The sequence below is a fragment of the Notolabrus celidotus genome, chromosome 4 (genome assembly GCF_009762535.1).
Source record: "Notolabrus celidotus isolate fNotCel1 chromosome 4, fNotCel1.pri, whole genome shotgun sequence".
NCBI lineage: Eukaryota > Metazoa > Chordata > Actinopteri > Labriformes > Labridae > Notolabrus > Notolabrus celidotus.
The window spans coordinates 33,499,742-33,514,799 of NC_048275.1; the positions used below are offsets into that span (position 1 = coordinate 33,499,742).

General features: G+C 40.6%; 1 protein-coding gene across 1 annotated transcript; it reads left to right on the forward strand.

Annotated features, from left to right (window-relative positions):
• The first annotated feature begins 3 nt into the window (after positions 1 to 3).
• On the forward strand, positions 4 to 10,960 carry fam98a (family with sequence similarity 98 member A). Its single transcript, XM_034682459.1, has 8 exons — positions 4 to 170; positions 828 to 976; positions 1,307 to 1,441; positions 3,929 to 4,110; positions 5,837 to 5,917; positions 6,004 to 6,120; positions 7,473 to 7,640; positions 9,611 to 10,960. Exons 1-8 carry the CDS (start codon positions 133 to 135, stop codon positions 10,316 to 10,318), a joined length of 1,578 nt encoding a protein of 525 aa, XP_034538350.1. The 5' UTR covers positions 4 to 132; the 3' UTR covers positions 10,319 to 10,960.
• Positions 10,961 to 15,058: the final 4,098 nt, after the last annotated feature.

Here is a 15,058-nt window from a genome sequence, read left to right on the forward strand (position 1 = left end):
GGTTTTTATACTGTTAATAAATCCGTGGAAGAAAAAGAAGCCGAAGTAAAACGTGTATCAGCTGAGCTGGCTGATGAGAAAACCTTGTCCACTTTAGTGCGTGATTTTATTCCACAGCGATAAACCACTGAGATGGAGAATGATGTTCTTGTGTCTCTGGAGGATCTGGGGTGAGTCATGAAACTCTGAATGTTTGTCACGGTGTGAAGATAATAAAGTAGAGCTGGCAGAGCAGTGGCCAGCTCTGCCTGTCCTCCTATTTTAGTGCTGCCTGCTTATGCAAAATGGCTAACTTGCTTTTGTTGCTAATGTTGGTGTGTCAGCAGGAGACTTTTATTCATCCTTTTATATAAATCATGAGCACAGACGTGAGAGCTGATGATAAAAGAGATGAATGTAATGTTGAGCCTCTCTGTAGTGAATCAGATCAGTAATCCTACAATACGTGTCTCTCCTGTTGACTGTCAGCATGCAGGCTCTCTAGGGATAGATTATTTACTCTAACACTGTGTTTATCTGTTAATTCACATGCTGAACTATCTACTTTCCTTTCACAGACTACTACAGATGCAGGGCTAGTTACTTTCTAACATGTATGTTATGATAAAAGCCAGACTCCTTTTAAATATCCTGATTTTAAAACGTGGTTTGGCGAACACATCTGACAGATGGCATGTCTCACATTTCAAACCCAGCTGTCTCACTAAACCAAACTTCAGTGTTTCTTATCAGGCACTGCCAAGCCCCCCCTGATAAGAAGAGGAAGAGTTGTGGCTGAGGATGATTATGGTGTCATATGGTTCATGTATTGGTGTGTGTCCCTGCAGGTACCAAGGCCCTCTGTTGGAGGATGGAGCTCTGGACTCTGCTGTGAGCGGAGGAGCAGCTTCACCGGAGTTTAGCAAGCTCTGTGCCTGGATCGTGTCCGAGCTCAGACTTTACTGCAAGCTGGACGAGAATGTCCACGCTACCAACTGTGAGACGTGTTTGTTATCTTACTGTTGTTTGTGTTGCTCTTGATGCAAAATGAGGAGCCAGAGGAGATGCATGTTATATGATCTCTTTTCTTTAAGGTAGAGTTAAAAAATGAATACGTATATGTAAGCTTAGATTTGTAAGATTTTTCAATAGCGGTAACTCACATAGTCACAAACTGCGTGTTATTCTGTTCAAGCTGTGACAAACTCTCACCAACACAGCTCGTGTAACAAACTGTCGTGCTCTGAATGTGAGCTTTAACAACTGTTTTTCCTTTCTATCCTGTGAATCCTCTTTTACACTGTTTGTCTCTCTGCCTCTCTCTCAGGTCCGAGTGAGGCCGAAAGCTTCCAGCTGGAGATGAGCGGTCTGTTGTCAGAGCTGGCCTGCCCTTACTCTGTCCTCACCAGCGGAGACCTCACCCAGAGGTTCCTCAGCAGGACCGACTGCCTGCTGCTCCTCAGTACGGTCACAACCCTAAGTCTTACTTCAGTAAACATTGTCGCATCGACCTGAGCTGGCAGGATAAAGTCTGCTACACCCTGTGTGGACTTTAGTACTCCACCCTCCTGTGTTAGTGTTGGGAGGCCGTATCGTCATGTCCCTTGCTTCAGAGTGTGTGGTTGTTGCGTGCAGCCGCCACTAGATGTCAGAATAAGCACACTGTGCAGTATTTCTGCACCTCACAGGTGTGTTTGGTTGTTCTCGATGAGCAGACCTTTGCTCAGGTGGACTTCTAGAGGTAGCTCTGCTGAAATCACATGGCGGGACCCAGTGGCAACCTAAGATATGAAGCAGATGTGGAAGTATTATAAACTGCAGTTCATGGAGAGTCTGCTTGAGTCTGGAAACAACATACACATCCATTCAAAAAAGACAGCAATAAACATGTTTACAGCCTGGTTCAGAAAACAGTTTAGGTCTGAATATCTCATTTCTCTATCAGCAGACTGTACTGGCTGATTTTTTTCATGACTCAGTATTTTCGATGATATTAAACTTACAAGTTTTACCCAAATAAGGACATGGCTGACTTGATTGACTGGCTATAGCTGTTAATGACGAGGCTCAAAGCCAGCTTCTTTACCTCACACTAACTTGGATGAAGTTTGGTTGAGTTCAGCATTTCCAATATGGCACCCGCCGATGATTTGCATCAAAACAGGGCTTCAGGAACAAATGGGTGATGTCACGGATACTACGTCCATTTATCATACAGTCTATGTATACGAGACCAACGGAGGCTGAAACAAACTGCGTTGAAAAATACACAACTAAAGAGAGGAACCTTTCTGTCAGAGATCGTTTTGGCTTCTATTTACAATTTCTTAACAAATATAAATATGCATCAACAAAAGAAGCGATGTATTTAAATTTAAGCACAACAAACATTCAGTCGTGAAGCTTGTAAATGACAGACTGTATAAACATGGAGGTAGACTCAGTGACGTCACTCATCTGTTTCTGAAGCAGAGTTTTGAAGCATACTCCACCAGTCAAAAGTTTGGAAACACCTTCTCATCCAAGGGTTTGTGTTTATTTTAATTATTGCAAACACTGTAGATTAATACTAAAGACATCAAAACTATGAAAGAACATATATGGAATTATTGAATGAACAAAAAAGTGTTAAACAAAGCAGAATATGTTTTATATTTTAGATTCTGTAAAGTAGCCTCCTTTTTCCTTCATGACAGCTTTGCACACTCTTGGTATTCTCTCAGTCTGCTTCATGAAGTGGTCTCCTGGAATGGTTTCTAATGAACATGAGCCTTGTCAAGAGTTCATTTGTAGAATGACTTGCCTTCTTAATGTGTTTGAGACCATCAGTTGTGTTGTTCAGAGGTAGGGTTAGTACACAATGGATAGCCCTATTTGACTACTGTTGTAATCCAGATTATGGCAAAACGAGATTATTTCATAGTTTTGATGTCTTCAGTATTAATCTACAATGTGGAAAATAATTAAAATAAATAAAAACCATTGAATGAAAAGGTGTGTCCAAACTTTTGACTGGTAGTGTACTTTGTGGACAGGCGTCAGTGCTCTGTAACGTTTGAACAGTACAGTGTGTGAGCACTCAGGTCGTTCGTGTGTATGCCAGGCCTTCAATCATGAGTGAAAGTGTGTTCTGTTTCACTAAGCATTTGTTCAAACACTAAGGAAGTGATGTGTGTAAGACACTCTGCTTTCAACTGCCTTCCAGAGGCATGTGGTTTCTTAAAGTTGGCCATCGTTGGACTTTTTCAGGACACTTTTGTACAGTTGAATTTTTGGAGTTAGAGTTAAGTTACCTGATCTAACCTCACAGCTGATGCTTTTGTAACTCAGATTCAAAACCTGAAAATACCCTGTTAAGCTTGTATCACTGATGGGGATTAATCTTCACTGTTCCTCTGTTTCTGTCAGTGTGGACGGTTGATCATGTGATGGTCTAGTATTTCATCTCTTAAATGTGAACAATGACAATAATAACCGCTGAGAGTTGTCGAGGTGTGCCAGTTCAACACACCTTGTGTTCTTGCTTCCTTCGTGACTCACCCAAAGCTCAGCAGAACTGTGTTTCTTTAAACATGTGTTGTGTGTTTTTACACTTTTAATTATACACCTAAAGCCTTTCTGCACACACAGAAGTCGCTGCAGTTGAGACCTAATCAAGTATAGTGACTTCAAACTACAAGTCGGACGACAGATACTCAGAATTGTCCTCTGAACCATGAAAACAGTTTAGGCATTACTTGTGTGAGTGTGTTCAGGAAGAGCAACCATCTGATCTGTAAAGAGTCATGTTTGCATAAATTCCTGATTCACGGGGGTCAGGTTTGTAGATCTTGTCCCTTGAGTACTTCAGCTTTATTTGTTTATTTTACCACAGCCAGACTGATTTTTTTTTTCCTCAGCCACCTTTGAATCCTGAGCATCCTGTAACAGCAGCCTGTTTCATTTTCAGCCTTCCTGGTGTCGGAGTTGGAGTCATCAAGGATGATTCTCGTTAATAAGCCGGAGAAGACGGCCCAGGAGTCGGGCAGCCCCGCGTTCCAGGAGCTGAAGGGTATCTGCATGGCACTGGGCATGTCCAAGCCTCCAGCCAACATCACCATGTTCCAGTTCTTCAGCGGGATCGAGAAGAAGGTGAGGCGCTCTGTCAACACAGACAAACTGAGTGGTGCAGTATCTGTGTTTACAAGACCAGAAAATAACCCCAGAGCTGTTGAATCTTTGAATCACTGTTACTGCAGACCCCGCACATCTTATGACTTATCTCTGTTTGATGCATGTTTGGTGCAGTTTCATGAATTCCAACTCTCAGATCCCCTACAGGTAGCATCCATTATTATTCACTGAACGCCAAGTCGTATCCACAGATGAACAAAGAGGATCTTAAAATAAATGGCTCATCCATAACTCATTAATCTATTTATTGTATATCAAGCGCTCAGACCCAGAGAAGAACTCACTAGATTGTGGTGGTCAGAGCTCAAAGGTCAGTTTTACTCTGACTTCCTGTTTGTCACAAAGGATTTCCTCTCATTGGCTCTTTCATATATCTTTCCATATTGTGAGTCCACAACAGTGCTGCGATCCAGCTTTGCTGTCATCATATTGATCTCACAAAGACATCACATTGGTCTCACACACACACACACACACACACACACACACACACACACACACACACACACACACACACACACACACACACACACACACACACACACACACACACACACACACACACACACACACACACACACACACACACACACACACACACACACACACACACACACACACACACACACACAAACACACACACACACACACACACACGCTTCACAGTGATCCTGCCTTGTCCCTGTAACGTCTCTGTTAGTAACTCCAGTGCCGTTGCTTCGATGGAACAGCTTTGTCCCACCAGCTCACATCTGTAACATTCATACTGAAAGAGAGGTGTTAAGCCTGTTCTATGCTTCTGCATCGATTTGACAATGTGACCTTGTTCCAACACACGTAGCCTGACTTGCACCCCCTCCAAAATGTAATTATGCATTGAAATGTTGCAGACCGCAGGCTCTGTGATTGGTCCACTGGGCAGAATCATGTTTCCTGCCTTTACAAAATTTCCAGAATTGCCGTAGATCGGCTGTACTTTTCATCTCCTCTCTATTCCTCTTTCTAATACCTGCTGTATGATCAACAGCAACAGTTATCAGCTCTAATATAACATAACACACTCAGAGTCTCTATAGTTCACTGTGGACAAGCAAGCAGAAAACAAAGGGGGATCGGAAACAGGCGATTTGACCAGCTTAGAACTCAAACTTTGCAGACTGATGTGAACACATCATCGTAACAGTATATCATACAGTCATACAGAAGTATAAACCAGGCTTTAGAGGGGCTTAAATATCACACCTTAAACTGGAAATATGAAAAAAGCTTTTAAAATTTTACTTTAGACCTTGTTTAATGTTTACCTATTTGTTTCACTGCCACCTAACAAGCTTACAGACATATGACAGTCATTTTAGTTTTCATGAAGATCAAGATGACTCATTTACCATTTAGAACAGAAGATTGCTTCATTTGAGGTCCATTGTAAAATGCAGTTGTAGTGTTGGTTGTGACTTTTATCTGTCATCTTGTTCTTAATATTTATTTCACAGGAGTTTTGGTCCTCACAGTAAACATCAGTTCATGGTCTGAATCACGAAGCACAAAGAAATCGTGTACCTCTCGTGTCACTTTTCTTTCAGTGGGATTCCCTGTGCGTCTCTTCTTTCAGCCTACCTAAGAGCTGTCATTCAAACACTCACTCTACACACTCCTGCATGTTGTGTCTGTGTTTGTTTTTCAGCTGAAAGAAGCCATTGGTAGAGTCCCACCAAATTATGTAGGAGAGCCTTTGTTGAAGAAGACTCTTGGGCCTGTGCACTTGGTGAGTACTGAGAAACGATGAATCACAGCGCATCTGATCACAGCGTGAATAAATGACTCTTAAATGATCTCTCTTCCTCTCCTCAGGAAAAGATTGAAGCCATAAACCAAGCTCTTGTAAACGAGTACGAAGTGAGAAGGAAAATGTTGTTGAAGCGTCTGGATGTGACAGTGCAGTCGTTTGGTTGGTCAGACAGAGCGAAGGTACGTTGAAGCGGTCTCTCTACTCTTCTCTACAGTATTCAGGGATTTGATTCCTCCACATTAATCCAGAGTTAACATATTTTCACATGCCTGATCCCTTATCATTTTGTAATACCGCAAAATATCATTACCTCAAAAATCAATTATATAAAAAAGGAAATTAATTAATCACAAACAAATGAAGGAAGGAATTAATCAATTAATACATAATTAGATATGTATGTGTGTCTATGTACAGTTTTGGGGGGGGCATGGAAATATTTTCACCCTCAAAGGGGGGCCCCGCAGAAAAAGTTTGGGATCCACTGCTGTAGCTGTTAGTGAGGAGGCTAGAGGCCCGCCTCTTTATCTCACACTAGCTCAACAGAAGTTAGGTTGAGTTCAGCATTTCCAATATGGCTCCCTCCAACTATAGGCTTCAAAACAGGGCTTCAGAAACAGATGGGCGACGTCACAGATACTACGTCCATTATTTATACAGTCTATGATAAAAACGTATGAAATAAATACTTGAGTCTGACATTAATCTTGAATTACCTGTAATGGCAATTTCGGCTCCTTTTGTGTTTTAAATTGCGATGTCTAGACCCCCTAAACCCCCCCCCCCCCCCCCCCCCCGACTCTTCTGTCTTTTAAAGTAACTGAATTCACAAATAAATCAAAACTGCCTGATAACGATCAAAGAGGTTTGTTTTTGGTTGCAGAATAAGTACGTTAAATTTCTGATATATGCTGAAAAAAATAGATTAAAAAAATAATATTAGAAATATTTTCACCATAATCTTTATCCCACGTTATTAACGTCTTCACTTTGTGTTTTCTCAAAACAAAACTGGAAAAATCTGTTGGTTTGTTTTCTGATTCAACAGCAGAGTCACGTGAAGAGGAAACTTTCTGTTAATTACTGAACGTATTAAAAAGATTGAAACCATCGTAATAACGTAACCTTAAATATGTGCGTGTATCATCTAAATAAAAATACATTTCAGGTTTGCCTTCAATATTATTGTTGTGATAAAATATTAAATAATTAGACTATATTCAACTGATGAATCGACACATGCTCTCTCTGTTGCTTCTCTTTCTGGAAATATACTCGCTGCATGACTGCGTAAGGATTTCCAGTTTGAGCGCGGTAGAGTAGGAGGACTGCTTTTTGTCACCTATTGACGCACTTGAGCTCTATTAATGTTGTCTTTTCAGTAGTCTGGTTTAACTCCAGGTGAACCTGCTCACAGTTGATTGAACTCACTAAAATAAGTCTGGAATGAGGAACAGCTTCCATCACAATCTTCTTTACTCACTGTGATCTCGTCCAAAAGTTAACGCAACTCTTTTTTGTGTTTTTGCAGTCGCATGCTGAGAAGTTGGCCAAAGTTTACCAGCCCCTGCGATCTGCCCTCATCACCAACAGTAAAATATCCGTTGCTCACCTTCTTGCTGCTCGACAAGATTTCTCCAAGATCCTGCGCACAAGCAGCGGCAAGATAAGAGAGAAGACTGCTTGTGCCATTAACAAGGTGGGTCATATATGATAGTCGTGTTTAAGTTTTCAGGTGTGGTTTGAACAAAGGTTTGACTCTTTGTTTAAGATTTCTCTGTTATCATCTTCTCTTAAAGGAATAGTGACATTTTTTTAAAGTGGGGTTGAATGTGTACAATGGTAAGTGTGATTCTTTTGTGGGATGACGATCAGCTTTGACTTTGAGACAAATTTTCATTTTGGAAAACATTCTTCCATTTTATTAAAAAAAAATTAGAGAATGACTTTTACCAAAGCAAAAACAAATTTACAAAATCAGAAACCCTTTTTCAAGCGGTGAGACAATTTTACAATTGACGGAACATTTTTACAAATGGCAGATTCTACTGGAAAAGGAATGTACCAAGTACCGGAAGTGATCGAGTGAGCGTTTTTTCTTGGCAGAGAGAAACGGACTGTCCTGTCAATCACAGGTCATTCTGATGTGTCTTTTCAAAATAAAAGCTAAACAAAATTTGAAAAAAAGTGATAATTCTGGATATTTTCAGTCAGAGATAATGTAGGAATCTCAGTGTCCACAGAGTAATTTCAGTTCAGAGTAATAGTGGACAAACTCATGATGTATCCAGCCAATCTGACTTTATCTGATGTGTAAATTTAAAATATCAGCCATTTGAAATTTGGAAAAAAAAGTGTTCCACAATTAGTCTGAACTGAAATGACTCAGGGGAAACTGAGACTATTTCATTCATGAGATTCTTTGTTTAGAATCTCTGATTGAAAATATCCAGAATTATCTCTATTTCAAATTTCATTTGGCTTTTATTTTGAAAGGACACATCAGAATGACCTGGGATGAAGTCCGTTTCTCTGCCAAAACAAACCGCTCTCTCAATCACTCCTGGTTCACATCCAGCATTTGGGACATTGCAGAATCTGCAGTTTATCAATTTGTTTTGGGACTGGTAAAATGTTCCCTCACTTGTTAAAGTGTTTCTGATTTTGTAAATTAGTTTTCTTAAATGTAAATTTGTCTTGGCCTTGGTAAAAGTGTTTAATGTCATTTTGTTTTTTAAAATGTACATTTTTTTTCCAAAATGTAAATTTGTCTCCAACTTTGTAAAAGTCTTTCATCCTTTGTAAATTTGTATGCACTTCCCAGCCACCGTATTTTCAGGAGCTCCAACCAGTACATTCATGTCGGTCACTAAATGTGCGCTTTGTTTAGAAACGTTTCAGCTCATTATTTTGTTGTCAGAAAGCCTCTTTGTTTGGCGCTGCCTCATGGACGCAACACAAACTTGTTGGTCTGCCTGCAGTGCGTAGATCCACACTTCTTAATGTACGAGTTACCTTACATTTGCACTGATAGTAATTCTGCAAATGTTATATTAGTTTGAGATCATGGGAAGCAACAAATATTAACATTATTGTGCTGATGCAGAGTATTCTATTCTAAGAGGGCTCACATGGGTTGTGTCACTATGCAAGAAAAAAAAACAGTGATTTCTGAAAACTTAAAAAAACATTTCCATTCAGCTTTTCTGATTTAACTTCTGAAAATTGAAGAATGCGAGTAAAACAGCCACATTCAGTACATAAGTGTGAGCCGCTGGTATCCTCTGATTCAGAAAGGTCCTGAAGTACTGTTGTTTCCAAGTCCCACTCCTGACAGCAGGAGCTCTGTGGGTTCATGGACTCACAGTTTATAAACCTGCTCCACCAGGTGACTCTGGATCTGTCCTGCTCTCCAGTTAGTACAGACTCCTGTTCATGAAGGTGTCACCATCACTGTCAGAATCACTTGTGCTGGTTCTGAACAAAGGGGCCAAGCTGACCGGGATCCCCCTGGTTATAGACTTACTACATGTACAGACATGTACCTCATACAACCAGCTTTAAAAATTGAACTATCCCTTTAATGCAATACATCTACAGACAGTTAGCTCATATTTGGCGAGCCAGCCAGGGGAACCCTGTTTATTTTAACACCTGTCCCTTCCTCAGGTTCTTATGGGACGAGTGCCAGACAGGGGAGGCCGTCCCTGTGAGATTGAGGCCCCACCTCCAGAGATGCCCTCATGGCAGAAACGTCAGGATCCTCCGCAAGGTGGAGGACACTATGGCGGGAGTGGGCACGGAGGAGGCAGGGGAGGCTATGATCACTACTCCCAAGGTGGCCGTGGAGGATATGAGAGAGGAGGCGGAGGCGGAGGAGGAGGACATGGAGAAAGGGGGGGCAGAGGAAGAGGTGGGAAGGTGCAGGGAGGGTGGGGAGAAGGAGGCGGAGGAGGGAGAGGCAGTTACAATCAAGGCCACTTTCAGGATGCAGGAGGTTATCAGGGGGGAGGAGGGAGAGGAGGGGGAAACCACCAAGGAGGCTTCCAGGACTCTGGCTTCCACGGAGGAGGAGGAGGAGGAGGAGGAGGAGGAGGAGGAGGAGGGGGGGCTGGAGGAGGTTACCACAACGACAACTTCCATCAAGATAGTGGGAGGCATCAGGATAGAGGAGGGGGGCGAGGTGGTCGAGGGGGCAGGGGAAGAGGAGGCCGAGGAGGAGGAGGAGGAGGAGGAGGACAAGGAGGAGGTGGGGGTTGGGGAGGGAGAGGGGGCCAGAATTTTAACCAAGGAGGACAGTTTGAACAGTTCTTCCAACATGGCGGGCAAAATTACAGCCAGGCTGGCTTTAACCAAGGCAGACACTACACCAGTTGAAGACACAGTGTGGGGCATCGCAGCAGAGTCCACTCAGAGATGGACTGCTTACAAATGCCTTATCATTTAACCTTTTCAGCATGTTTAAGCTGTTGAAGGAGGACGTAGACTCATACAGATACTGCACACGCTCACTACAGACAGTTTTGGAGTTCTTGCTTGACAACAGATGACAGTTCAAATGTAGGACTTTACGTTTTCATACTGGTGTGTTACTGGTTCCTCCACTCGTGTTCAAGCTCTGTTAATGGTTTGTTGATGAATTGGGCTCTGCTGTTTTGACCTCATTTGACACTTAATTAGCCTTATTGAACTTTATTTTTTGTGGGAAAGACAGAAAAGTTGCTAAGATTTGGTGTTGCTGCACTCACTATGTAACAAACCTGAAGAGTGGTCATCTCTATCACATGTACGACTCATGAAACCCTTCATAGCTCCGTTTGATTTGAAGGTTACTTGAAAGTGGCGGCATCTCTTCAGTCTTGATTTTGTTTTTGTAGATTCGACTGGAATCTCCTTTGTTATTTATTCAGAAGAAGTCATCATGTTCTGCTAAAAGAAGACTGTGTGCATACAAATATGGAAGTTAGAAGGTTTGCATGGTTGTGTGAATGAGCAATAAAATATAAAATGTAAACATCATCTTTTTTTATTAAATTTTTCTTTGGTCTGAAAACAAACTACAGAGGTGAACACACTCATGAGGCTGATCACAGTAAAATGCATGAATTAATTAAATTATTAAATACCATGACATTCTTTCAAATAATTAATGCTTCTTGCATGACCAAACGTTTTCACCATGCACTGTTAATACTTCTGCTGGATTCTTGCGCACTGTAAAATCATGCAGTTTAAGGTAGTTTTTTTTGGATACAACATGGACGTGCTTTCAGAAACCAACATGAACACACGAACAGTGTTGTAAACACCAGAAAAAGGTAATAGAGCAGTTCAGTTCAGTGTTCTTCCACTGGCTCCGCTCCTTTGAGTCTCTTCTCTGTTCCAGCTCCTTCAATCTGTAGCCCTCTGCAGCAGATTTGCAAGACTTCTATTTTTGCCGGATGTCAGACCATGGAACATCAGTGAAGATATGGCCAGTGGTGGACAAAGTACACGTCTTCATTACTTAAGTCAAAGAATAGATCCTCATGGTCAAATTATGACTTGAGTTAAAGTACTTGAGTCCTTGCTTTTAAAAATACTGAAGTATTCAAAGTGCTTTTTAGAACATCTCTAAACGTATTTTCACAAAGCATGAGGTCAGTCAAGAATGCATGGGTGAACATTCTGCTCTGTTCTGTTTACCTAGAAAACATGAACCCCATATCTAAAAAGTCTACCATGAAATATAAACTAAGTTACTACAAGCACAGACAAGTTTACAATGTTCCTCTGAAATCAAAGCAGTGTGTTAGCTCCAGACCTCCACATGCTTTCTCAGGTTAGATGCTGATGTTTCGGAGGCTGTGATGAAGTTTGTGTGGTAAACAGATCAGAGATTTACAACAATACAAACAATCATTCTTTATTTCAAAACCTCAAACGTGGGTTTAAAATATGGCCGTGGTGCTCAGGTAGAGAATCATCTTCCTTCTCAGTCATAGCCATCATCACCACGACTAAATGAACGCACTGATCTGAAGAACGTTTGATCTACGCTCCACTGAGGTACGGCTACACCACTGAGACAAACCGAACATAAGTACACCAACAGTTTAGGGTCTTTGGGATCTGATTTCAGAAAAGAAAACTCAGCTGACTACAAAGCAAAAGTAGTGAGTAACTAGAGCATTGCTAGAAATGTAGAGGAGTCAAAAGTATGATATTTGTCTTTAAATGGAGTCAAAGTAATAAGTTCCCCAAAAAATAATACTCAAGTACATTTACTTTGTTACTGTCCACCACTGGACATGGCAGATCGAGCCGCACAGGAAGTCATTCACTGAAGCAACATGAAAACTTCTGGTTGATTTTCTTTCTACATCAGGTTGTATTTCACTTAACTACAACATAATGAGCAGAGACGCCCAGCAAACACCCAACATCAGCTACAAAAGCCTTCCAGTAATTCAAGTTATTTCAACATATTAGCGCTAACAGATTACAGTATCTCATTCTGGACTTATAAGATCAAAATGTGCCAATTATGTAACTGTTGATGAAATAAGGTGTCGGTACAGAAATCAATCCATGATTTTTATACACAGTGATGAGCTCTCTCATATGCTGGCACTGCATCACAGCTGCCAGTTTTCATGTATGCAAAGCTGTAAGTACAACCAGCTAAATGAATCTCACATCATAGCAAGTGGAATGGTGGGCATTATAAACTATGTTACATTAATTCGTCTCTACCTGTCTTTCACATCAGCTCAATTGTTTTATGAAGACTGAAAAAAAAATTTCGTATAAAAAAGTGGCTGCAGGTGTATGAGGATTCTTCTCATAGAAATCATGATTAAAAAATGTGCATGCTGATGCTCCTCCTTCCTCCTGCAGAGATTCAGCTGAGAACTTATCTCTTTAGATATTTCTATCCTCGTCATTATAACATTTTGAAGAGCACCTGGACTTATGACAATCATGAGAGATGAAGCAGAGAACAGCATCTTTCAATCTCTGAGTGGAAATGGTCCAGAAGAGACGAGAGACAAATTCCAAGTCTGGGCTGACCGTAAGAGGAGCTAACACAAGATAATAATGATAAATACTTGCAAGTTAATGTCTTACAAAACTTATATTTTGAATATAATTGGTCCCATTAAGTCTTCTGTAATGTTTAATTCATTGTAAATGCTTGGGCAGGTCAGATTAGTTTAATTTTATAACAGTTTTCAGTACCTCACTTCAAATTAAGGATTCTGTTTTGCATCTTAAAAAGTCCTCTCTGAGAATGATGTTGCAGTAAGTGACGCACATCAAATCTCTAAAAAGATAATAATAATACTAAATTTTATTTATAGGCGCCATTCAGGACACTCAAGGTCACCTTACAAGTGTAACAGTAATAAAACAGACTTAATATAAAAAGCACTCGATAAAACAAACAATATACAATATGAACAAAACACAATGAATGGGAAAAAGAAATGCAATGTAAAAAAGGTACATTTGAAGTGTTTACAGGAAATATGAAGTTCTAAAAAGAAGAGTTTTAAGGCAGGATTTTCTGGAGACTGGGGGCTGCAAGGTTGAACGCTCGAGATGCCGTGGTGGTTAACTGAGCATGGGCTACTGTGAGGTGCATGGAGGAAGAAGATCTAAGAGTGCGGGTGGTGTGTATGTTTGAATGAGATCAGAGAGGTATGGAGGTGATGGATGGATGGATAGGTAACAGTAATGTTTGGCACAAAAATGTATAACTTTATTTATTTTTAATGTTATTTATTTTGTCATGTTCTGAAATAGAAAGTAATTAGTAACTGGCAGCTAATTATACAGATGAGCTTCTAGTTTCATACTCAACTAACCTTAATTTGTATATCACTTTTCATACTCGAAGCATGTAGCCCAGAAGATTTCACAACCAAAAACAAACATTGATATAAGGACAGCAACAGTTGAAATAATAAAAAGTCTTCACAAGCGGCCTAGCGGTCTAAGCGCCCCACGTATAGAGGCTACAGCCCTCGTAACAGAGGTCACCGTGCTCGACTCCCGGCCGGTCGACCATTTGCTGCATGTCCTCCCCCACTCTCTACTCCCCACATGTCCTGTCTCTCTTCAGCTGTCATGTCATTTCAGACAAAAATGACCAAAATAATAACTTAAAAATATGTATATATATTGTGCCTGAAACTGTTTTTTAAATGTTTGCAAAACTTAGCACCAGAATTTTTCTGCAAATCTGTCATCAGGCAGAATAGTATTAGGAACACCCGGGGCACAACGAGTGTCAATTGTAAAATCTCAAATGTGGAACAAACTACCAACGGAAATAACACTAACACAAGATATAAAGACTTTTAACAAAAGTGGGGTTAAAGCAACATCAGAGGTGTAAGCATTTTTAACTCTTCTATAATGATCTTAAATAGTTTGCTTTAATTCAGTACAACCATGATGTAAATAATCACCCTCTGTTCTTCTTTAATTTCTTTCCACAATTGTTACTGTAAGTACGTTATTTTACGTAATCTTCATATCTTTCTACCTTCCTCTTATCTTACTAAAAGATGAACTAGGGAAAGGAGTTGGAAACTAGCAACAGCTTTAATCTCTGCATGCAAAGCATCAGCTACTGCAGCTGTGTGTAACTGGCAGAAGGTATACTATGTAATCTGCATTGTCCCTATCAAATAAACTAGATGAATAAATACTTAAAGCTGCTGTTGGTAGTCACAGAGTAAACATCTGTTCAGAGAGAGGGACTTCGAAGGTCAACACTATCCCTCCCAACCAGATTTCCTCTTAGCCCCCCAACACAGATCGACGTGTGCAGTCATGATAGTGCCGGACTCGTAACCAATCAGAGGACGTAGTAGGAGCGCTTAACCAATCAGAGGATTGGAGATTAGCTATGATTGGTCCGTCATAACGGGAACAAAGGGAATAATTACATTGCTTGATACAAAGGCATTGGAAAAAGCAGAGATTTCGCGATAGTCTCAAATTACTCCACTTACTGAGGAGTACCGATGGGCATTATGACCTTTTCTCCAAACCCAGCAGAAAAAAAGTAATGTTTTTTATAACATTCCTACCAACAGCAGCTTTAAACATCCTGATACAATGTAA